Below are 21,445 nucleotides of genomic sequence, written 5' to 3'. Positions count from 1 at the left end.
TATGTAACCTTATACGTAATGCAGGGATACTAGGGACGCAATAACAAAACGACCAACTGGCCGATCAATGTAACGTCTTATCTATATATTAGGGACTGAAACTATACTATGCTCAGCCAAACATTATTTGCAAATTGTATCAAATCATTCTCAATGTGGCTGTTTCTCTTCTTCACTTCGGTGCTTGCCTTTAACAACCCCCCTGGTGTGGATATCTGGTGCGGCAAAGCATATCGGTCCAGGTATATTTTCTACAGTTATAGTTGGTTTATAAGATACTTATATAATAGCAACGCTTCATTCAATCCTGGCGGATGGTTTGAATATCCGCCTGTATCGACTACTCCCCTGTTGGACCTCCGTGTTCAACCGCGGATGAGTCTGTATCTCGACAGCGACAAGACAGGGAGTCTCCTGATTGATGCGTCGGTGTCGGAACGAATTGGATCTGCGTTGCCTGTTGGAAATGGGACATCGCAGAATCTATCATTCACCGTCTCTGGAGAGTCTGGAGAGTTCCTTCAAGGAGAAGTTCCCCTCGGATCGACAGATAACGAATATGATATTTCCCTCGACGCCTTCCCACCACGCATGACGCCATACAATCTCACACTGACAGCTTCTATCGACGGATACATCTATAACACTTCTACAGAGCTGCTTCGTCTCCCTGCCCCAGAGGGAAGCGCTGTTCGACTCGACAGACTGTACGGGGGATTGTCTTCCGTCCGCGACAATCGTACCGAGTGGACAACTCTCTTCCCCTACACGTATTACGTGCAGTGGAGTCTATACTGGGATAGTAATGTGTCGACGTTGAACGAATTCGCAGCCATGGGATACAATGTGATCCATATCGTGCCTACTGGGACGCTAGGGGATACTCCGTTCCCCTGGGACGACTTCGACCGGTACCTCCAACGAGCAGATGAACTAGGGCTGTGGCTTCAGTACGACGTGCGATGGACAGATACAAACTCCACCATGATGATCGAGCAGGTGGAGCGGCTGCGAGATCATCCGAGTATCCTGAGCTGGTATTCAGCCGACGAGCCAGACGGACAGTCTGATCCGATCAACTCGACGAAACTCTCCTACGAGACCATCAAGAGTCTCGATCTGTACCATCCCGTCTCGCTGGTTTTGAACTGCGCCAATTTCTATTATGCGGATTACGCGGCTGGCGCTGATATCGTCATGTCGGATGTGTATCCCATTGCAACCAACACGAGCTGGTCGACCGTGTACGACACCCCGTGCAACGCGACGTACGGCTGTTGCGGATGCGACGATTGTCAGGGCGAGTTTGCAGATATCTCCAACCGACTTGATAGTTTCCACGAGTTCGATCACTTCCTGCAGTGGAAGAAACCCCACTGGGGAGCTCCGCAGGCGTTTGGCAACGAGACTTTCTGGACCCGGTATCCCACTGCGGCCGAGGAGGCGGTCATGAATCTCTTGAGTGTCAACCACGGTGCCAAGGGGATCGTCATGTGGGATTTTCCTACCTCTGACGAGATCTTAGCCGTGACAGATCAACTGGCGAGAGTGTTGACGGCAGATGATGTGGTTCAGTATGTCCTGGGATCGCCATTGACGAATCTTCCGGTGGACGCTGGGAAGATTGATGCGGCAACGTGGACGAGAGGGAAGGAAATGCTGATCAGCGTGGTCAACCTGGAGTATAACAGCGTGGCAGATGTCGTTCTCCGGCTGCCAGTCCAAGTTCACTCCATCGGACAATCGTTCTGGGGAGACGCCAAATGGAAGATCCAGGGAGATGCGCTAGTGGTGGATGTTTTGTCTGCTTTGGAGGTATCGTTATTCGAGGTGACTTTGCTATAGTCGGAGAATTAGAGTAGGTGAACGTAGGCGAGAGTAGAACGGAGATATTTTAGAAAGAAAACTGTCTAGATTGTGTTGTCTTCGTAGGAGGATGGAGGAAGGTAGAAGGAAACCCTAAGCCCTAACTGACCTTTTGGGATGTTGACTAACCAAAGTCTCCAGTTGACCGACTCTTGTTTTGTCCATCGACACCGTCGCCATGCCACGCAGAAAGATCGCCGCCTGCATCCATTGCCGGCAGATGAAGGTAGTATTCCGTTGATTAGTGATTCTTGATAAATCCTGAGCTGTTCTTGATTAGTTGCGATGTGATGCCCCTCAGAGGTTTCCTGCCGCTTGCTCGAGATGCGCCCGGAAAGAGCTGGCCTGTTCGGTCGACCCGGGCTTCAAGCGAATAGCACGCAGGGAGTATGTGTTCTGGCTGATCATAAATGAATTGATACGTGTTAATGCCTGTCAGGTATATATCCACCGTTGAGCGCGAGTTTCGCTCGATGAAGGAGCGCCTGGATGCCACGCCCGTTGAAGAGACAGCGCCGTCAGCTCCGTCAGCTCCGTCAGCTCCGTCAGCGTCGCCAGAGATCAACGAGAATCCATGGGCGATTGATTCCTCATGGCCAGACTCTGTTGCTTTGGACGGTATTATTCTCGATCGCGATACTGTGGCTGACCTCGTCGCAGAGTATGTAGTGAACCCACTACATTCCCATGACAAGTGTTGAATCCCGATAATAGATTCTTTCATCATTACCATCCCCATTTCCCCATTCTTGGAGATGGAAGAGACCTTTTAATCAGCCAGCCACCGTCGTCGCTTCTCTTCTGGACCGTCATGATGATTGCCAGCAGGACATGTCCCGGTCGTCGACCGCTGTACGCCTCACTAACAGCGGCAGTCCGCCAGCGCGCAGCACTCATGCCATCACCACGAGAACAGTCCCTACCAGTTATCATAGCTTTACTCTTGCTCTGTTACTGGCCTCCGCCCTTTGATGCGAGGGACCAGGACGATTCCTGGACCTACGCGGGGATGGCGGTGACATACGCCCTGCGTCGGGGGTTACACCGGCCCTTGCACGCGGGTGATTTCATTTACCAGCCCGAGGGAGACGAGATGGAGACCCGACGACGGACCACAGTGTGGCTGGGGTGTTTCATTGTTTCTCAAAGGTATTCTTCAACTCACTTTGCAAAGAAATGAAAAATTTCCCTGTTAATAATCTAGTGTTGGAGTCCTTCATGGCCTCCCTCCCCTCTTACAACCAAACCACTGCGTGCGGACGATGCTGGCATCCCCGCCCGTCTGGCTACCCCCCGTGCTACACTTTTATCTGCGCATCGCCCACGAGACACACCGGGCGTGTAGCATGCTAGGAGATGATCTGGCGAGTAGCAACGGGCTGTTGTCCCGTCCGGGGACCCTGATGCGCATGTTAGACGCCGATTTGCGTGCTTGGGAGGCCAGCGAGGGAGCGCACTGGTCGCGGGCGTGGAGGCAATCCCTCCTCGCCACGAGACTGCGCGTGTATTGTTTCGCTCTTGTCGATAGCAGCGATGACGGCTCTCGGGCTCTGTTCTTATCTTCTGCATACACGGCTGCGATGAGCGTCTTACAGCTCGCGAGCGAATCGCAGGATCATGTGCCTTACTGGTCTATCTTCCAGGAAAAGGAGATTCTGGATAGTATATTCGTTTTACTGAAATTAGTATCTCAGCAGGGTACCGAGATGGAAAACATGTTTGATCGCGACGCTGCCCGCCGTCTCATCGGACAGACCTGGGCGCTGCTCAAATCCCAATCGCAGACGCCCCGCGATCATCTCGGGCGTATCTGTGCCGTGATAGATTTCCTGCTTAACAAGGAGAGAAATACCGACGAGGACGGCCCGGCCCGGCCAGGACAGCAAGTCACTGCGCGGCTGAGTTCGAACGCGATGGTGGATGGGATCTGGCGGGCGCGAGATCGCTTCAGTCAGGCTGTTCGAGCGCAGCGGCCGGTGGACTATACGGCGGCGAGTGATGCTGTCAATGGGTTGAGTGGGCAGAATGATGCGTTTCTGCATTCGCCGAACTGGGAGGCGATGCTTAACGAGTGGGCGATGGATCTGGCGGAGTTTGGACTGTAAAGGATTCCTACTAATGGTATTGTCTGTATTCCATAGTAATAGTTCCATGTAGAATTGATTTGAGGTGTTGTAGAATGACATAGAATAAACTCAAGTAAAATCATCAAGTCAGTGGATGCCAGCACCCACTAAAGACTATTCCATCACTACATAACCACTTCGTCCGCCATCTGCAGACGAATCTGCGGGATAACCGTCTGGTCGACCGGCTTTTCAATCTGGTAGAGCCGGATAGCCGAGGAGACGGCATCACCCGCCGACAAGGGCACCGACCCGCCTACATAGTACAAATGCTCGAGCTCGTGCGCGATAGCGTGCAAGAGTTCACGATCATCGCCTAGTTCTGTGGCCACAACGGGCGGCAGCGAGGCCCAGTCTCGCTGGACGTCGTCGAGGGCGTCGACAAAGTTGGTTGTTGTCGGGGTTGCGCTGGGGAGCGGGTACACGGTTACGCATGCGTCCCACGCGGCGATCATGAGGGACATGGCCAGTCCGGCGATCTGCATAGTCAGCTTGTGTCTTTGTTACTGAAATACTGGATGAAAGGGTGGGTTTACGTTGAATGAAGGTAGCATCAGGAGGAGACTGGTTGATTGAGCTCCGTCTGGGGAGGGAATAGCTGCTACGGACTGCAGAATGGAGCGGTGCGTATAGACGAGTGGTTTGGGGGGTCCTATATCAATTAATACTGCGTATAGCTGCAGCTTACAGTGAAAGAACATACCACTGGAAGCTGGTGTATGGAGAACTAGAATAGGATCATCCTGGGCGGTTTCAGGTGTCTTCCTGTACGGATAGTCGACTGTCTCCGCGTCGTCGATGAGCTCGTCGAGTGCCGGGATCCGGACGCGGTGCAATGGGTAGTGGTCAAAGATAATCTGGAAGGACGACAGGTCCTCATACGCAGTCACCAGGACCCGACAGCGCAGCTTGGCCAGCAGGGACACATGGGCGGCCATGCTGTTCTGCGGGTTAGGAAGAAAGATCTTGTAGCCGACTTTGATGGCGGCCATGACCACGATAAAGTACCGCAGATCGTTTGGACCTAGGTACGCCAGCGTCTGGAAGCGCTGCGAGGCTCCCAGCTGGCGGTCAAACAGGGCGGCCATGCGGTTGATCGCATTCAGCACCTGTTGGTTCGTCACAGACCGGAACCCGGCCTCATAGTTGTCTGTTGCGACGGGATACTTGGCCCAGATGCCGGCTGGGTTTGCGCGTACCCGGTGTTCAAAGACATGGGGCAGCAGAGCTGGAGGAGAACTCATGTTGATAGACAATGCCTGGTACCCAAGTCTTTCACTGACAATTGAAGTGGGAATGTCCCATACACCAGAGAATCACCCTCGACACAACTCGGGCATTTTATAACACCACCCCTCCCTCTATCCGGTCGATCTGTACGATTGCATCATGTTCCTGCACGGAATTTCTTCCCCTGTCGTGGCCCGAAATGATCAGCGTGTACGACTCCTATTCGATCTCTATCTTAGAAATCATCACCACCGCTCAAATTATGGACCCGAGGATAACCACGGACGGCCCACCGAGTCGTGGATACCATTCGGTGATAGTTTATTGCGCATTCTTTCGGTCAAAGGTCTGAGTTGTCGGTCCTTCTCCACCAGTGCCGATTGAGCTCGAATCAGCGTCTCCAACGGGACTGAACGGAGCCTTTCGGACGGGAGCATCAAGGGGAACTCTGGGGGACGGAGGAACGGAGAACCAGCGTGCAATTATGACTTGAAATTGCGGTGCGTGGAGGCATGAGTCTATCCATTTTTCTGTACTGTCAGCCAACAATTCGGCTTCTGAGGGATTTCAGAAGATCCTGTCACTTTGAAGCTTGTGGATGCCGACCGCACGGACTGGCAGGGGGGAAGATAACAGATACTACTGACTCGTTGATAAACCTGGAACACGATAAGATAAAGCTGACGGTCGCTGGATAAATACAGCTGAAGCTGGATAAATGAAGCGGCAGATAGATAGGCAGACAGACAGACAGAAAGGATGAATTGCAGCAGTGACACGTAGAAATGCGACTCCGTGACTGGATGCGACCCGTGAGTGCAACCTGCCTTATGTAAGCCTCACGTGCGGGGGAGGTTGGCGTTCCTTCCCCAAATCGTTTCGTTGTTGTCTACAACCTCAACTTCAATTCCCCAACGTTTCTCGCCCCTCGTCGTGTCCCCCTCGCTCCTTCTGCTCCCGCGGTCATTGCAGGGCGTGTTCATCGCGATAGAGCGTCACGGCGGGATGAGCTCGTGTCCTGCAGTCTGGGTAAGTGGGAGGAGAGCGATCGCCGCGGCTGCATAGAACTGACGTCCAGCGGATAGGATTCGGCCAATGCACGCCTGTTCCCCTGCGCCATCCCCCTTGCTGCGGCCGTCCCGGCCCTCACAATTGCTTTTTTGGCGTTGCGACTGCTGCTGGCCCCGTGTGTGGCCGCCTGGCGTCCACAATGGACGCGTCCGTTCGTTTCGGAGGAGCAGCATCGTCATCATGCGCTAGGGGCCTCGGAGCTGCCCCCGCCAGAGTCTGCGAGACAGTCCGGACATCTCTGGGTCCTGCTGTTATTTATTGTTTCTAATGTCGGGGCGGCAGCGAAACTTTCCCAGGTGGTGGGGGTGGGCCGTGATTCTGCAGCGATTTTGCTTTTTGCGTCATGGGTGAGCATTTCATTTCCAGCGACAGAGATTACGGTGCATTTCATACTCCGTACTTCATATAGCTAACATTTTTTTGCAGATCGTTGCAGTGGTATGCATTGCAGTCCAACAGCCACGGTCATGCCCGTCATCATTGCTCACTTTCTTCGTTGCTGCACTCGTTGTTGAGCTGGCGAGCGTGGTGAATCAGGGGGCGTTCCCCAAGTTGCTGATAACCACTCACTATGTCACCATTGCGGCGGCCGCTGTGGCCTGTCTGCTAATCGCGTTGATGCCTTTTCGGTCTTCGCTGCTCCCTACGGATGGTATCAGTCCCGTGGGCAAACAGCCCTCGAGTGAGCTCCGAAGTCCGGAGGATAATTTGAGACTTTGGCAGTTCCTAACCGTTTCGTGGATGGCGCCACTCATCTCGACTGGGAAATCCCGACAACTCAACGAAGAGGATGTATGGACGCTGGGATTCGACTTTCAGCATAGTCGCCTGCACCGTCAGTTCCGACAACTCAAGGGGTCGGTTCTCGTCCGTCTACTGCAGGCCAACGCTATCGACATTGTGATCATCTCCGTGGTCGCCATCGTCCAGATGCTGTGTGACTTTTCGACACCCGTCTTGCTGCAACAGCTCCTCCTGGCAATGCAGGATCCGCTTTCCCCTAGGCGCGTCGCTATGACATACGCCGTGTTGACCCTCGTTCTGCGCCTTGTCATTGCCCAGACACAGGTTTTCAACCTCTGGTACGGTCGGCGCTGCTACGAGCGCAGTCGTGGCGAGTTGATCATGATGGTCTACGAGAAAGCTCTCGCCCGCAAGAACATTATCGGTTCAGAGACAACCGACGACAAAGCTCAAGATGTCACCCATGCGCCTCCATTATCGGACGAACTGGACGAGCTGGACGACTTCCCGCCTGCCAAACAGAGAAATTGCTTCTGCAGCTGGATTCCCTGGGGACGCAAATCACAACAACCCAAACAATCCAAACCATCCCCGAATGAGGCCGCTTCGATGGGCAAGATATTCAACCTGCTACGTGCTGACGTCTACGAGGTCGCACAGCGATTCTGGGAGATAGACGCCCTCATCGACAAGCCTATTGGGCTGATCATTGTCACCGCTTTTGTCTGGCAGCTGTTCGGTCCCTCATGTCTCCTGGGCGTCGTTGCCATCCTGGTTGCTCAGGTGCTCAACGTCGTTTTGACTCGGATCTTGACTCATTGGGTACGTGTCCTCCGTACCGCCACCGACGCCCGCCTGCAGATTTCTTCGCAGTTCGTCGAGGCCATCCGTCACCTGCGGTGGTATGGTTGGCAAGACCACTGGCTGCGCCAGGTCATGGCGGCGCGCCAGCACGAATTGCACCTTCGCATCGTGACTACAATGTGGGGTATTCTGGTGCGGTTTGTCAACGCCTTCGCCAGCGGCCTGTTCCCCGTCATCGCCCTTTACGCCTACACGGTGCTCGCCGGCCATCCGCTGCGGATCGACCTTATCTTTCCTGCCCTGCAGCTCTTTACCATGCTCGAAACCCGTCTCCGCGAGATTCCAGATTTGATTTTGGTCTTGATCAATGCCTCCGTCGCCATGGGTCGTATCGAAGACTTCATGGGCGAGCCGGACAAGGAAAAACTTGACGGTGCTCCTCCCACCGCCGCGCCGCCACAATTGGAGCTGGAATCTTGCTCCTGGGCCTGGCCCGGACGTACCTCGCCTATCTTGACCGATGTTAGCCTCAAGATTTCCCCGGGCTTGACCGTCGTCTTTGGGAAAGTGGGTGCGGGCAAGACCGCTTTCCTGCAAGCCTTGCTCGGCGAGCTTGACCGGTTGAATGGAGTCGCTCACGTTCCTAATGAGATGGTCGGATACTGTGCACAGATTCCCTGGTTACAGAGTATGAGCATCCGCGATAACATCCTCTTCTCCGCTCCCTATGATGAAGCCCGCTACAAACAAGTCCTTGACGCCTGTGCTTTGCTTCCCGATCTGTCAACCTTCACCCATGGTGACCTCTCCTTTGTGGGGGAGAACGGCATCGGCCTTTCTGGTGGGCAGAAAGCACGCGTCGCTCTAGCAAGAGCCATGTACAGTATGGCTCGTGTCCTCTATCTTGATGACCCAATTTCCGCCCTCGACCACAACACGGCCGAATCGCTGATTCGCAAGTGCTTCACCGGTCCGTTGATGCGCGGACGTACCGTCGTACTCGTCACCCATCGCGTCGCGTTGGTGCGATCCCTGGCTGATCAGATGATCGAAATCGAAAATGGCCATGTTCGCGTGCTTGAAAGAGCCGCTCAAACCACCCTTGAGGAGGATGATGATGATGATGATGATGATAACAGCAGTGATGATAGCGACCTCGCTCAGGAAGACCAGGCAGACGCGGCACTGGTTGACGAAGCCACCGCCGTGCCCGACAAGTTTATCGAGGAGGAACACCGCGCGGAATTCGGCGTCAAGGCTCGTGTCTACTGGACTTATATCCGGGCCGGTCAGTATAAATGGTGGATAATTCTTGTCATCGTTCTTGCCATCTATCGCACTGCCGCTGTCGCGCAATCCTGGTTTCTGAAGGAATGGGGTGAGGCATACGGTCCTGTTGTTTCCCTTGCAGCCTTACTCGATGCCTCTCCTTTTAGCCGTCAGCAGCAGCAACAACAACAGCAACTAGGATCCGGCCCCTCCTGGACCATCTCTGTCTTCACCATGATGGATGCACCCTGGACCAGTATTCCCAACCCCTTCCGCCAGCTGCCCTCACCGGACGAGAACGTTCGCCCGTGGTTGTGGATCTTCCTGGCTATCACCACCTTTCAATCCGTCATGCTGCTCGTTGCATCGCTCTTCATGTTGGTCATTGTCTACTGTGCGGGGCGCACCCTCTTCCGCCAGGTCATGCTGCACGTCAGCCAAGCCAGCTTCCGTTTCTTCGACGTAACGCCCGTCGGACGACTGATGAACCGACTGACTTCGGATATCAGCGTCGTGGACGGTAACATTAGCGAGCAGTTTCAGCGTCTGGCTTTCCAGCTCATCACCTGGATCTCGGCCATCGTTGTCATCGCCTCGGTGACACCCTCCTTTCTTCTCTGCACGCTGCTGTTTAGCGGTGCCTTTATCTACGTCTTCCGACTCTTCCTTCCCACCTCTCAGAGCCTGCGAAGACTGGAGATGGTCTCTTTGAGCCCGCTCCTGTCGAACTTTGGCGAATTATTGCACGGCCTCGGTACCGTTCGCGCCTTCCGCGCCCAGGAGCGGTTCCAGGACCGCGTCATCGCTGTCGTCGATCGTTTCCAGGGTATGGATCATTTTTACTGGTCGCTACAGAGCTGGCTCTCTTACCGGTCCGAGACCCTGTCGGCGCTTTCCATCTTTTGCCTTACCGTTCTGGCCCTGTACACGGACCTGTCACCTGGCTTGGTGGCCTTTGTGTTGATTGCAGGCAATAATTTTGTCACCGCCACCCATTCCATTTGCAAGCAGTACGGTCAGCTGCAGATGGACTTCGTTTCCGTGGAGCGCGTGGATGAGCTCCTGCACATTGATCAGGAGCCCTCCGGCACTATCGACCCCCCGGCGGCCTGGCCGAGATTCGGCAGCGATATCGTCTTTGAGGATGTGACGATGCGGTACGCACCTCACCTGGACCCTTCCCTGCGCAACGTCTCTCTCCGTATTCCAGGCGGCTCGACGACAGCTGTCATGGGTCGCACGGGGAGCGGGAAGTCCACCTTGGCCGTCTCCCTTCTCAGCGTCCTTCGGCCCTCGGGCGGCCGTATCCTTATCGACGGGCTTGATATCTCTGAAGTCCGCACGCAGGTCCTCCGTACCCGCGTTACTTTTGTCGCTCAGGAGCCCGTCCTTTTCCCGGGCAGCATCCGACACAATCTCGACCCAACGGCTGAGTATTCTGATGAAGAGTGTCAAGCAGTCCTTCATCGAGTCTGCCACCGTCACGGATGGACGCTTGATACGCCTGTGGAGGCTGGAGGGCGCAACCTGAGTCAGGGTCAACGTCAACTGATTGGACTGACACGGGCGGTGCTGCGACGCAGCGCGATCGTGATTCTGGACGAGGCTACCGCATCCATCGATCATGAAACCTCGCTTGAGATCCAGCAGATCGTCCGCGAGGAGCTGCAGCAGTCCACGGTGATCACCATCGCTCACCGGCTCGAGGCTGTCAAGGACGCCACTTACTACGTCGTCCTGGACAAGGGACAGGTCTCGGAGCACGGGCCTGCCACATCCACTGCGGATCAGTAGTAATTATAATAGAGTAGAATTGTTGTATTTTGGAACTATATACATATTGAGGGCATCCTCTCTTTACTCAGTACATTTTGAACATGGGAACGGAGTAAAAACCAGACTCCTCTCAACAATAACTGAAACGAATCCATCTCGGCTATCACCGCGAGTCCCATTAATTGATGGTTGGGTACCTACTGCCTGGCAAACCATGTCCTCTTATCATTATTCATGCCTATTGGCGAGTGAGTGGGGAGTCATCGGCAAGACAACTGTCCATCTGTCGGACTACTCTCCGAGATGTCTGAAAGGCCGAGGGCCCTGGAGTTAATTAATTCTTTTCAACCAAGCGAAATCCAAAGAGAAGTTGAACAAAAGAAAAGCACCGAAAGATGCTGTGTCCCCAAATACAGCCACCATCATGAGCGCTGTTGTCACTGCATCTGCGGGTGTCGTCGCCGACAATGAAAAGGGCTTACCTGTCACCCAAACGAGCCATGGGGACTCATATCTAGTCGACTGGGAGGGCGACCATGATCCGGGGGATCCACGCAATTGGACCCTGCCGGTCAAAATGGCCTTCACCGTTGTCGGCTGTTCGATGATCTTCGCCGTGTCCTTCTCGTCGAGCGTCTTTGGTCCCGCGGAGCAGATCACGGCCACGGAATTCCACGTCGGCAGTGAGGTGATGACCTTGGGCATCGCCCTATTTGTGGCCGGGTTCGCCGTCGGTCCGCTCTTGTTTGCGCCCCTTTCCGAGCTCGTCGGCCATGCGATCCCTCTCGCGGTTGGGCTGGTGGGCTGTGCGCTCTTTCAGATCCCCTGCGCGGTAGCTGGCAATGTGCAGACTCTCTTGGTTTGTCGCTTCTGCGCCGGCGTCGTGGGCAGCGGGGTGTTGGCCGTCGGCTCGGGTATGCTGGCTGAGCTGTACGGACCCATCAGCCGGGCGGTGGCCATCGGTTTCTCGGCGTCGATGATGAACCTCGGAAGCGTCGTTGGACCCATCGCGGGAGTATGGATTATCGAGCGCTACGGCTGGCGCTGGACGGCGTGGACCACGTTGATCGGTTGCGGCGTCATTGGCTTTCTTGCCCTATTCTCCATCCGCGAGACCTCACGCTCGCGTATCCTAGTACTGCGTGCTCAACGCCTACGACAGCAGACGCAAGACAAGGCGTTTTACTGCCGATACGAGGAGCAACAGCTGGACCTACGCGTGCTGGTGCAGAAATACCTTTCCATACCCGTGCGCATGTTCGCGCAGGAGCCCATTCTCGTGATCATGACCTTCTACCTCACTCTGGTATACGGCACGCTCTACCTCTCGTACCAGATTATGCCGGTTGCCTTTAAGCGACGCGGCTGGTCCGGTACGATCGCGTACCTGCCCTTCCTCAGTGTGCTGCTGGGCATTGTGGCCGCCTGGGGGGTCTTCTCCCTGTTCACGATGACCTGGTACACCCGCCGGGTGCAGAGTAAGGGCACCGTCCCGCCTGAAGACCGGCTTCCCCCCATGATCGGGGCGGCGTGCATCCTGCCGCCGGCGCTGCTCTGGTTTGGCTGGTCGACGGAGACGCACTGGGCGGCGCAGGTGATTGCCTGCTTCTTCGTCGGGCTAGCTCTGCAGCTGATCTTCATCTGCGGCATTGTGTACATCGTCGACGTCTACATCCCGCGCGCCAACTCGGCCATCTCTATCCACGTTGTCGTGCGCAGTCTCGTGTCCGCCAGCTTCCCCCTGTGGGCGCGGCCCATGTACAACTCGCTAGGTCTCGAATGGACGGCGACCGTCCTCGCCGGCGTGTCAGCAGTGCTCTTGCCCTCGCCTATACTCTTTCGCATCTATGGACGCAAGATCCGCACCTGGAGTCGGTTCTGCGATACCAGTCGGGACATATAGTTTCACCTCTAAACGTCAATCTCGGGTATTCTTATCAATAAATGTTGTCAATTCGTCTAAGTGATATAGCCAAGAATTATAGAAACAAGTCTCGGCTGCTTTATGTTGAACAAGTAGTCCTATTCTTCGTCCATTCATCTGCTCTAGTACGCAAATTTATACAACCGGTCCTTAGAAGTGACTCTCCAGCATAAGGGTAGATTAATTGCCCAGTTCCTTGAATGTCGGTGGTTCTTCGTATATATATAGCTCTATATCTTGATTGAAACCCCAATATTTTGCTATAGAAACATAGAGTTGCCCTAATCGACTCTCTCAAGGCAACAGAGGCGCAGACAGATGGCGGCCTCAGGCAATGATGTCCGTAGTCGGTAATAATGGTCGATGTCGCGAGGTATTACCCTTTTCAGCCGAACCTCACGTGAATCTTCCACGTGATGGCTTCACTTCTTCTCCTCCCCAACACTCTGGCTGTCTCTCTTCTTTCTCCCCAACACTCTTGCCGTCTATCACGCAAACCAGTCAACCCGAGGATCAACTCGTCAACTAGGTGAGTCTGGAGAGTTTCAGGAAAGAGAACTAATGAATTGCAGACTGATAGCTACTAGGTACTCGCTACTATGTCGCTTTGTCGCTTCCTTGGTTGCGACTCCCCACGGTGTCACACACCCACCACCTCGTCCTCTGTGATCACCGGTCGTGTCTCCAGGGACTTCTTGACAGGGTTGGGATCGTTGAAGATCTCCTCGATTTCCTCGAGGGTCTTGCCCTTGGTTTCCACCATGCAGAAGTACAGGAGCCAGAACTCGACGAACATGATGCAGACTGAAGGAGTAGCCCGGTTAGTTAGTTTGGTTAGGAGAGAGACGAGGGAGAAGGGAAAACGGTCGACATACGGTAAACGGTGTATGCCTTCCAGCCGAGGTTTTCCAGAGCGATCGGGGTGGTATAAGTCGCGACAAAGGAGCCAGCGTAGTTGAGGAACATGTGCAGTGACATGCCCTTGGCTCGCATATCGTTACCTAGGATCTCGGCAGGATACACCTGCTGCAGGGTGGTCCCTTTATCACAGTGGTTAGTACCATTGGCATTCGGTTCTCAGGGTGAGAGGATACGAGAAACTTACAGCCAAATGACGAGGCCCACGAATACAACTGAACAAAAACTACAAACAGATAGCCCATCCATGGCTTGTGCAGATGGTCGCCGGCGGCATAGTACGCCATTACGTTGGTGGGCAGGTACCAGAACATCTGGAAGAAGACGGCCCACAGCATGATCTTGCGGCGGCCCATCTTCTCCATAAGCATACTGCCGACGAATCCGGCACACATGGTCAGTGGCCCGGAGATGGCGCTGATGAGCAGCTCCGTGTGGGTACTGGTGATACCCACGTCATAGTAGATGGTGGTCTGGTAGTACGAGATGACGCCGCCGCCGGTGAACTGGTTGAAGAAGCCGAAGACGAAGATGATCCAGACGCGGAAGCGACCACCGCGAGTGCTGAACAGTGGGCGCAGATCCCACCATCTCGAGTCCTTGAGCGATGCTTCGCTGATGATCGACTGCTGGATCTCGTCTACCTCGAGCCGCACGACTGCCGAATTCGGATTGCCGCCGCCGTGATGGTTGATCAAGATCTGAATCCCTTCCTCGGTGCGGTCCCGTTCCATGAGCCATCGTGGGCTCTCTGGAATGAATAGCGCGCCGGCTAGGACAAACAGCGACGGTACAAGCTGCAGAACGGTTGGTAGCCTCCAGCTCCAGTTGTTGTCGATGTATGCTGTGCCATACACGACCCACGAGGCAACTAGAATGAGAGAATAGTCAGTATTCTGCTTCACCGCAATGCTCGCACCGTTCTCTCTTCATCTTGGTTGATTTACTGATAGATCCAATGTAGTAGCCCAAAACGTTGTAGAGACCTCCAAAAATTCCACGCCACGGCGGGTAGATGATCTCGACCAGATAAGTGATGGCCGAGATGTTGGAGATCGACAACCCCCAGCCGATGACGAATCGACCGACCATGAAGGAGCCAATGTCAGGTCCTGCGCTCTCGAGAATGGTGCCGATAATGATGATGATGGCGCCGATGAACATCCCAATGCGACGGCCCCAGCGGTCGATGATCGCGCCGGAGCTGGGGGCACCCAAGGCGATGCCGAGCGAATAGATGGCAAACACAATCCCGGTGCTCCCTGTCTGCCGGCCGACATGGAAGAAGGTGTGGTACGGTGTCATTGCGTTGATGGAGCTCATCAACGATGAGTCGAAGCCCTCGGCCGTGTCATCTGCACGCGCAACACCCAAGTCAGTGGACAGCTCAGTATGCGATTCCCCCCTTTCTTTTTTAAAATTATATCCTTGAACGCACTCATCATAGCAACAAACAACATCAGATACATGATCAACATCCCCTTGGACCATGGTGAGACGTTGTCTTCTTTGAGCGCCTGCTGATACAGGGCCGCCCGGTCCAACACATCGACAGCTTGTCGCTTCTCCATCACAACCTCTTGCATTTGCTCCTGCTCCTCTGACCTGGTCAGATCTTTCATGGCAATCTCGGACCCCATGGCCGTGGTTGATTATAATGGAATCAGTATTTGGTTGTTGACGACGACAGCGATACTCGGTGACCTGACGACGTAGAAGACTAGATGTGAGTATGGACTGTGCTCCCCTCGCTTTCAAACTTCTCTTGTCATCGTTTCTTCCCTTTTTCTTTCTTTTATCCTTTTCCTTTCCCCTTCTGTTGGCTGGTGGGCCCATTGGCCAACTTATACTGGGATTCTCCGCACACCAGGATCGCTTAGTGTCGACAACCAGCATCCTGCAAGTTGCTACTGTAACGCCGCTATCAAACCCCCGCATTCTCCTGGCTGGCCGGTTATTCACGCTCACTGCCGATCAAGTGCCACTTTCTAGTGTTGCATCGGCGAGTCAGTTACTGTTGCAGTCGAGTGGGAGCTACTATAAGTCTCTACGAAAGGCGCGGGTGGCTACAAGGATCCAGGCCATACAGCACAGCCAAGTCTCTGGGCGCATGGAAAGCAGCTAAATTCTTGAACAAGATGAAGAAAGCCTTGTTCTGCGTGTCATCGATAGCTCTCGCCCATGTGGGATACACGCAGCTCTTCAACCAGGCCGGTCTTCGGCAACGGCCGTTGAAGAATCCCCTGAACGATGGGCGCGACACGTTCCTAGATGAGCTGGTCATGGAGTTGACTGTGCCAGAGCTCGGTATGTTATCCTTATCGGTTTCTCTTCCATAGACTGGGGTTGATGTAGTATTACCTGGCTGCTAATGGCGTCAAGTCCTGCAGATGCACCTCATGTTTGCCGATAACATTATCGGACCCAACGGGGACCATGGAAGCTACGGTAAGATCGCGTCCTGGTACTGATACGATATCAATATTGCATACTGTTGGCCTATCTGTGGCTCGATGCTGATTTGATGAATTCTTGGGAACTTTATCCAGACCGTATGATGCAACCTGCACCCTCGGCCGCCATTGGAATGATCCATGATTGGTACCCGACCAACACATCGCAATACAATGAACTCCAACGTCTGAACGCGCTCAAGGCCCGAGTCAACATCCCGATCCTTCAAACAGGCGAGTGTCTACATGGCGTTGGCTCTTTTACCTTATCCATGTTTCCTCAGGCCATCGGGCTGGCCGCCTCCTTCGACACGGGACTCGTCCATCGCGTTGGGCGAGCTATCGGTGTCGAGGCCAGCTCCATTGGCGTGCGTGCTTGCTTCTCGCCAGTCCTGGACCTGGGCAAAGATCCTCGCTGGGGACGTGTGCAGGAGGCTTGGGGGGAAGACGTAGTCTTGACTTCCCATATGGGGGTCGCTTATGCATCGGGTTTGTCTAAGAACAGCTCATGGTCGGATCCAGATGCCGTTGTTCCTGTAATGAAGGTATTTCTTCTTTTATTCTTACTCTCTTCACGTCTCTCTTGATATCAACGGGTTTATGCTAATGTACCAAGCACTTTGCGGCCCACGGGAGCCCTCAGGGAGGCCATAACGGTGCCCCGTTCTTCGGATATGGTCATCGATCAGTGCTTCATGAAATGCTGGTGCCATTCAAGGCAGCGATTGATCTTGGAGGCGTCAAGGGGGTGATGATGTAGGCAGTTCCTTCGAACTGGCTCGTGTCTTCTATTGACGGCCGCAGGGCCTACAATGACCTCGACGAGGTGCCATGCTCTGTCAATCCTTTGCTATACAAGGCTTTGGATGAATGGGGATTTGACGGTGAGTCCGCTTCGCATGGCATGTACTTACATTTCCGATCATCCTCTAACATGGCCAATAGGATATATTACGGCCGACGATGCTGGTAGGACTTGATTTCAATCAACCGTCGATCTATTATTTCAAAGCTAAATTATCAGGCCTTCTGCAGCTCTTCAATCGGCACCGTGTCACTAGTTCTGTTGCTGATACGATCGCCCAGTGGCAGAATGCCGGGGGCATGGTGCAGTTCTATGACTTCCCTTTGGACCAGTATGTCGAAACCTTTGTCGACCTCGTCGCCAACAGTACGGTCTCCATTGAAACCCTTCGCTCGCACGTTCGACGCATCCTTGGCGTCAAATATGATCTGGGCTTGTTTCACAACCGGTATATCACGGCGGAGGTTCATCCGGAGTCCATCACCACTGCCCACCAGCCACTCACCCTGGAGGCTGCCCACAAGACAATTGTCCTGCTTGAAAACCGCAACAAATTGCTCCCCCTAGATCCTGGCCGGCAGGGACTACAGCGGATTGCTCTCGTGGGCCCCTTCAGTGACACGTTCAACCACGGGGACTACTCGGATCAATGGGGCAGCGCCCAGACACTCCATGCCAGCACGCTCCGCCAGGGAATTATGGACCATCTAGAGAAACACTCTCCTGCCACAGAGCTGATCACCAGCTGGGGGGCCAACTCATGGATGTACAACGCCCAGTACACCATCCCTCCCTACCTGTTGACGGCTCAAGGCCAGTCGGGCGGGCTTTGGGCCACCTACTACGCGGACTCGCACTTTCAAGACGCCCGCTTTGAGACCCTGGAGACGCCGAGCCGGAACTGGGGCATCTACCCGCCGCGAGATCTGCCATCCAATAACTTCAGTGTCGTGTGGGAGGGCACATTGTCTGTCCCCGTCGACACCGAGGTCGAAGGCTGGCTGGGGGTCGCCGTCAACCGCAACAACTGCGCCCGGCTGTATGTCGACGGCGTGCTGCTCGTGGAGGTCCGGGCAGACAATGTCTTGTCCAACATCCCTGGCCGATCATACTCCGAGACGAACGGAACCAGCCCGCCCCCAGGGTCTGGACCCTTCACATTCCGTCGGGGGGCCCAACATACCCTCCGATTAGAGTATCAGGCCTGGAAATACACAGGCCTGGTGGAGAACATGGGCTCGCTCAACTCGCAGGTTCTGCTTTTCTGGAATCTCGTCGATCGTCACAACCCAATGAAACAGGCAAGTACAGAAAACCCCCGAGAAAAGACAAAGATCCCATGGTTGACTCGAAACAGGCTGTTGAGCTCGCTCGGTCTTCAGATGTTGTCGTCTTGGCTGTAGGGGCCGCCTGGAACAGTGATGGCGAGGGAGGTGATCGTGCCAATCTAGGCCTGTCTCCAGATCAAGGTAAGCCATCTAAATCAAAAGGAAGGTCTCTCTAACTCCAACAGCTGCACTCGCAGATGCAATTTTCGCTCTCGATAAACCAGTGGTGATGGTTTTGCAGGGTGGTCGTCCCTTTGCGATCCCAGAATATTACAGCAAAGCAGCAGCTGTGTTGAACACAGTAGGTATCGTAGATTCAATAAGATGGTGTATTCCTCTAACAAATAGTTTTTCCCCGGCCAATCTGGCGGTCAGGCTATCTCGGATGCCCTGTTTGGGGTCATCAACCCTGGTGGACGAGTGCCGTTGAGCGTTCCATCCAGTGTGGGCACTTTACCAGTGTTTTACAAGTAGGTCTGAGATGGATGTTTTCAGGGAGAACCATGTCTAACAGGGCCAAGTTATAAGCAGACTGCGGAGAGGGACTATACGGATCTTTCTTTCCAGCCGGTGGTAAGATGATCTGCCCTTTTTCTTTCATCGCGGTATTACTTTCTGACAATCGGAGTACCCGTTTGGCTACGGACTCTCGTATACAACGTTCGAGACGGGCAAGTTCCGCGCGACGCAATCGCAGTTCACACCGGAGTCGACAGTGACGTTCAGGGTGGACATCACGAACACCGGCGAGGTGGCGGGCAGCTACGTGGCACAGATATATCTGCTTGGTCGGGTCTCATCCATCACACGGCCGGTGAGACAACTGGTAGCCTTCTCGCGAGTGTACCTCGACGCCGGGGTGTCATACACGGCGACCCTTGAGGTCGAGGTGTCTCGGTACCTGGCGATCGTGGACCGATGGGATCGATGGACGGTGGAGCGCGGTGAGTATACGTTTGCCCTGCTGGAGAATGGAGGGATGTCTGTGGGCCCCAATGTAACTTTGACGTGCATTTAGATATTTTGATTACTTTAACATGGAACAGATTAATAAAAAGCAATTACAAATCCACCACACTGGAAGAAAAAGCGACGTGATGGTAGAGGGAAAAGTCCCGGCGCTCCTTCCACATCCTGGCGCGATACTCCTCGGCATCCTGCTTGGTGAAGGGGAACCCATCGTGGCGATTCATGATGCGGTCCTGGGTGGCGAGCGGGAACTGGTCGAGGGAGGCATCTGCGCGGGCCAGCACCTCGGCCTCCTTGGTCCAGTCCATGCGCTGCGGCGGCACGTTGGCGGTAGAGATGATGCGGATATTCGGATCGACGAGGAAGATCATCATCACACGCGAGTGGCCCTCCCTGGAGGGGTCCACCAGGCGGAAGGGTCGAGTGTCGTGTTGCATGGTGTTGGGGAACACGATCAGCCTGCCCGGGACGACCTTGACGGCGCCAGAGCGCTGGACGGCGGGGTGGCCGTGTTCGAGACCGAACACCTGCTTCAACCAGACGGTATCGTTGGGATCGCGCGTCACCTCGCGGAGCGTCGAGATATCCGACCGCTGGCGGAAGGCGAGATACGAGTCATGCAGGTTGTCGTGGTCGACGATGTAGAAGGCCGTGGCGCAGATGTGTTCGTTCATCTGGCCCTCGGCGTGCCAGTCGATCTCCCACACCGGGTTCTCGGGCTTGACGTTGACCTCCAGCATGCGCACGATGATCTGCAGTCCCCGGGCGGCGTATTCGCGGTCCAGATCGACGTCGATCTGGATGCGGACCGGGTCGGGCATGTCGTGCGGCAGATGGCCGAGCATTGAGACAGGCACGGCCCAGGGCCGGAACGAGTCGACGTCGGGCTGCACGGCGACATGGGTTGCTGCGCGCCAGTCCTGCAGACGCTGCTCGAACTCATAATCGCTCTCGCCGGGGAGGATCTGAGGCCGTTGGGCGGCGACCTCGGGAGCCAGCGGGTAGTACTCGGCGACGTGATACTCGATGCGAGCGCGCGAGTGCAGCATGTCCTTCAGGGGGGTCATGGCGGTGTTGAACATGGGGATGGCGAGGTTGAGCAGCTCTTCAATGAGGGTGTAGCATTCGCGATGACGAATCGGATGCAGGTTGTTGATGTAGCTGGCAATACGCCAGCGGCCGCCAGGTCTGCGGCCACTGTCCTCGCCATCTCCATCGCACCCGCTCTCCCCATCGACATCCTTGACCACATCCGTCGGCAGCATCTGGAACATGGTGCTGTACGGCTTGACGGTGATGCCGGCGTCCGAGGCGACGCGCCAGGTCATGTTCTCCTTGACGATGCCCGTCTCCGCGGGCCGGGGAATGACCTCGCCCTGCCCGATGGCGTCGATCGCATCGTCCAGGCCGATGACGGTGTTCTTGAGGGCGCGGCTCTGCCCATACACGAGCGGGTAGTAGGTCAAGGCGATGATGTCGCGCTCGATCTCGCCCGTGCTGGGGACCAGCTCGCCGTGACCCACGGGGGTCTGGCCCAGCAGGTAGAACTGGGCGCTGAGCTGGACGCGCAGGGCATCCGGGACGGCGGTGTCGGTCTTGACGACACAGCCGTTGTACAGGCTCACGGCGTTGGTGATCGGGTACAGCCTGGCCTTGAAGCGCAGCTCGTCGACGATCCAGCGGGCCATGGCGGGCGAGATGTCGACGTCTGGGCGGGCGAGGGCATCGCGTGTCCAGCGCTGCAGGGTGTCCTCGTCGTCGACGCCGGTCAACCAGTCCGGCTCATCGGTGATCTCTTCCATGACTTTCATCATGTCGATTTCCCGGAGGGTCAACAGGGGTTGACTGGGCTATTAGAAGAGACCACAGACAGTCCAGTGAAGGATGATATATACTCAGCGTATCCCTTCTCCAAGTCTCGGTCATCCAGACAGTTGGGAAACAAACTGCGCAGGCGCACGCCGTAAATGTTCATCTCGACGGGGGAATAGTCGAGGGGGAGGCCGTAGCCAGGCAGGTTGAAGCGGTCATGCTGGGGCTCGTAGTCTTTAGTCATTATTCAATGAATATCAAAAGTCAATACATTCTTCATGTTGTATTGAACATTGACATTGATATCACCATGTAGTAGTGATGACCCATGATGTCAGCGGAAGTCAGTT

General features: G+C 55.0%; 8 protein-coding genes across 8 annotated transcripts; 5 read left to right on the top strand and 3 right to left on the bottom strand.

The window, feature by feature from the left end:
* Nucleotides 1–153: 153 nt before the first annotated feature.
* On the top strand, nucleotides 154–1,845 carry ASPZODRAFT_67140 (hypothetical protein; the record flags this gene model as incomplete). The annotated part of the gene is made up of 2 exons (XM_022729429.1): nucleotides 154–242; nucleotides 291–1,845. 2 exons carry the CDS (start codon nucleotides 154–156, stop codon nucleotides 1,843–1,845), a joined length of 1,644 nt encoding a protein of 547 aa, XP_022580522.1.
* A 185-nt stretch (nucleotides 1,846–2,030) lies between these two features.
* ASPZODRAFT_2034811 (hypothetical protein) lies at nucleotides 2,031–4,044 on the top strand. The gene is made up of 4 exons (XM_022727578.1): nucleotides 2,031–2,253; nucleotides 2,306–2,527; nucleotides 2,581–3,015; nucleotides 3,071–4,044. Exons 2-4 carry the CDS (start codon nucleotides 2,340–2,342, stop codon nucleotides 3,969–3,971), a joined length of 1,524 nt encoding a protein of 507 aa, XP_022580521.1. The 5' UTR covers nucleotides 2,031–2,253; nucleotides 2,306–2,339; the 3' UTR covers nucleotides 3,972–4,044.
* ASPZODRAFT_2034801 (hypothetical protein) lies at nucleotides 4,045–5,359 on the bottom strand. Its single transcript, XM_022727577.1, has 3 exons — nucleotides 4,696–5,359; nucleotides 4,529–4,644; nucleotides 4,045–4,471 (listed from the first exon to the last, which is right to left on the bottom strand). The coding sequence occupies exons 1-3, from the start codon at nucleotides 5,234–5,236 to the stop codon at nucleotides 4,118–4,120; spliced, it is 1,011 nt and encodes a 336-aa protein (XP_022580520.1). The 5' UTR covers nucleotides 5,237–5,359; the 3' UTR covers nucleotides 4,045–4,117.
* A 373-nt stretch (nucleotides 5,360–5,732) lies between these two features.
* Nucleotides 5,733–11,107, top strand: ASPZODRAFT_2034815 (hypothetical protein). The gene is made up of 3 exons (XM_022727579.1): nucleotides 5,733–6,251; nucleotides 6,308–6,640; nucleotides 6,720–11,107. The coding sequence occupies exons 1-3, from the start codon at nucleotides 6,228–6,230 to the stop codon at nucleotides 10,902–10,904; spliced, it is 4,542 nt and encodes a 1,513-aa protein (XP_022580519.1). The 5' UTR covers nucleotides 5,733–6,227; the 3' UTR covers nucleotides 10,905–11,107.
* A 203-nt stretch (nucleotides 11,108–11,310) lies between these two features.
* ASPZODRAFT_66922 (hypothetical protein) lies at nucleotides 11,311–12,789 on the top strand (the record flags this gene model as incomplete). The annotated part of the gene is made up of 1 exon (XM_022729410.1): nucleotides 11,311–12,789. One exon carries the CDS (start codon nucleotides 11,311–11,313, stop codon nucleotides 12,787–12,789), a length of 1,479 nt encoding a protein of 492 aa, XP_022580518.1.
* A 661-nt stretch (nucleotides 12,790–13,450) lies between these two features.
* Nucleotides 13,451–15,299, bottom strand: ASPZODRAFT_67539 (hypothetical protein; the record flags this gene model as incomplete). Its single annotated transcript, XM_022729471.1, has 5 exons — nucleotides 13,451–13,614; nucleotides 13,686–13,850; nucleotides 13,916–14,599; nucleotides 14,676–15,083; nucleotides 15,167–15,299. 5 exons carry the CDS (start codon nucleotides 15,297–15,299, stop codon nucleotides 13,451–13,453), a joined length of 1,554 nt encoding a protein of 517 aa, XP_022580517.1.
* Nucleotides 15,300–15,866: 567 nt separating this feature from the next.
* Nucleotides 15,867–19,332, top strand: ASPZODRAFT_67626 (hypothetical protein; the record flags this gene model as incomplete). The annotated part of the gene is made up of 12 exons (XM_022729478.1): nucleotides 15,867–16,035; nucleotides 16,111–16,176; nucleotides 16,278–16,726; nucleotides 16,798–16,937; nucleotides 16,986–17,065; nucleotides 17,127–17,150; nucleotides 17,206–18,267; nucleotides 18,321–18,455; nucleotides 18,500–18,615; nucleotides 18,663–18,784; nucleotides 18,836–18,887; nucleotides 18,943–19,332. The coding sequence occupies 12 exons, from the start codon at nucleotides 15,867–15,869 to the stop codon at nucleotides 19,330–19,332; spliced, it is 2,805 nt and encodes a 934-aa protein (XP_022580516.1).
* Nucleotides 19,333–19,375: 43 nt separating this feature from the next.
* Nucleotides 19,376–21,339, bottom strand: ASPZODRAFT_67184 (hypothetical protein; the record flags this gene model as incomplete). The annotated part of the gene is made up of 3 exons (XM_022729434.1): nucleotides 19,376–20,485; nucleotides 20,534–21,128; nucleotides 21,179–21,339. 3 exons carry the CDS (start codon nucleotides 21,337–21,339, stop codon nucleotides 19,376–19,378), a joined length of 1,866 nt encoding a protein of 621 aa, XP_022580515.1.
* Between the last annotated feature and the right edge of the window lie 106 nt (nucleotides 21,340–21,445).

Source organism: Penicilliopsis zonata, assembly GCF_001890105.1.
Source record: "Penicilliopsis zonata CBS 506.65 unplaced genomic scaffold ASPZOscaffold_8, whole genome shotgun sequence".
In the NCBI taxonomy this organism is placed as follows: Eukaryota; Fungi; Ascomycota; class Eurotiomycetes; order Eurotiales; family Aspergillaceae; genus Penicilliopsis; species Penicilliopsis zonata.
Note: the sequence above shows the minus strand (reverse complement) of the source record. Positions and strands in the feature narration are given on the sequence as shown.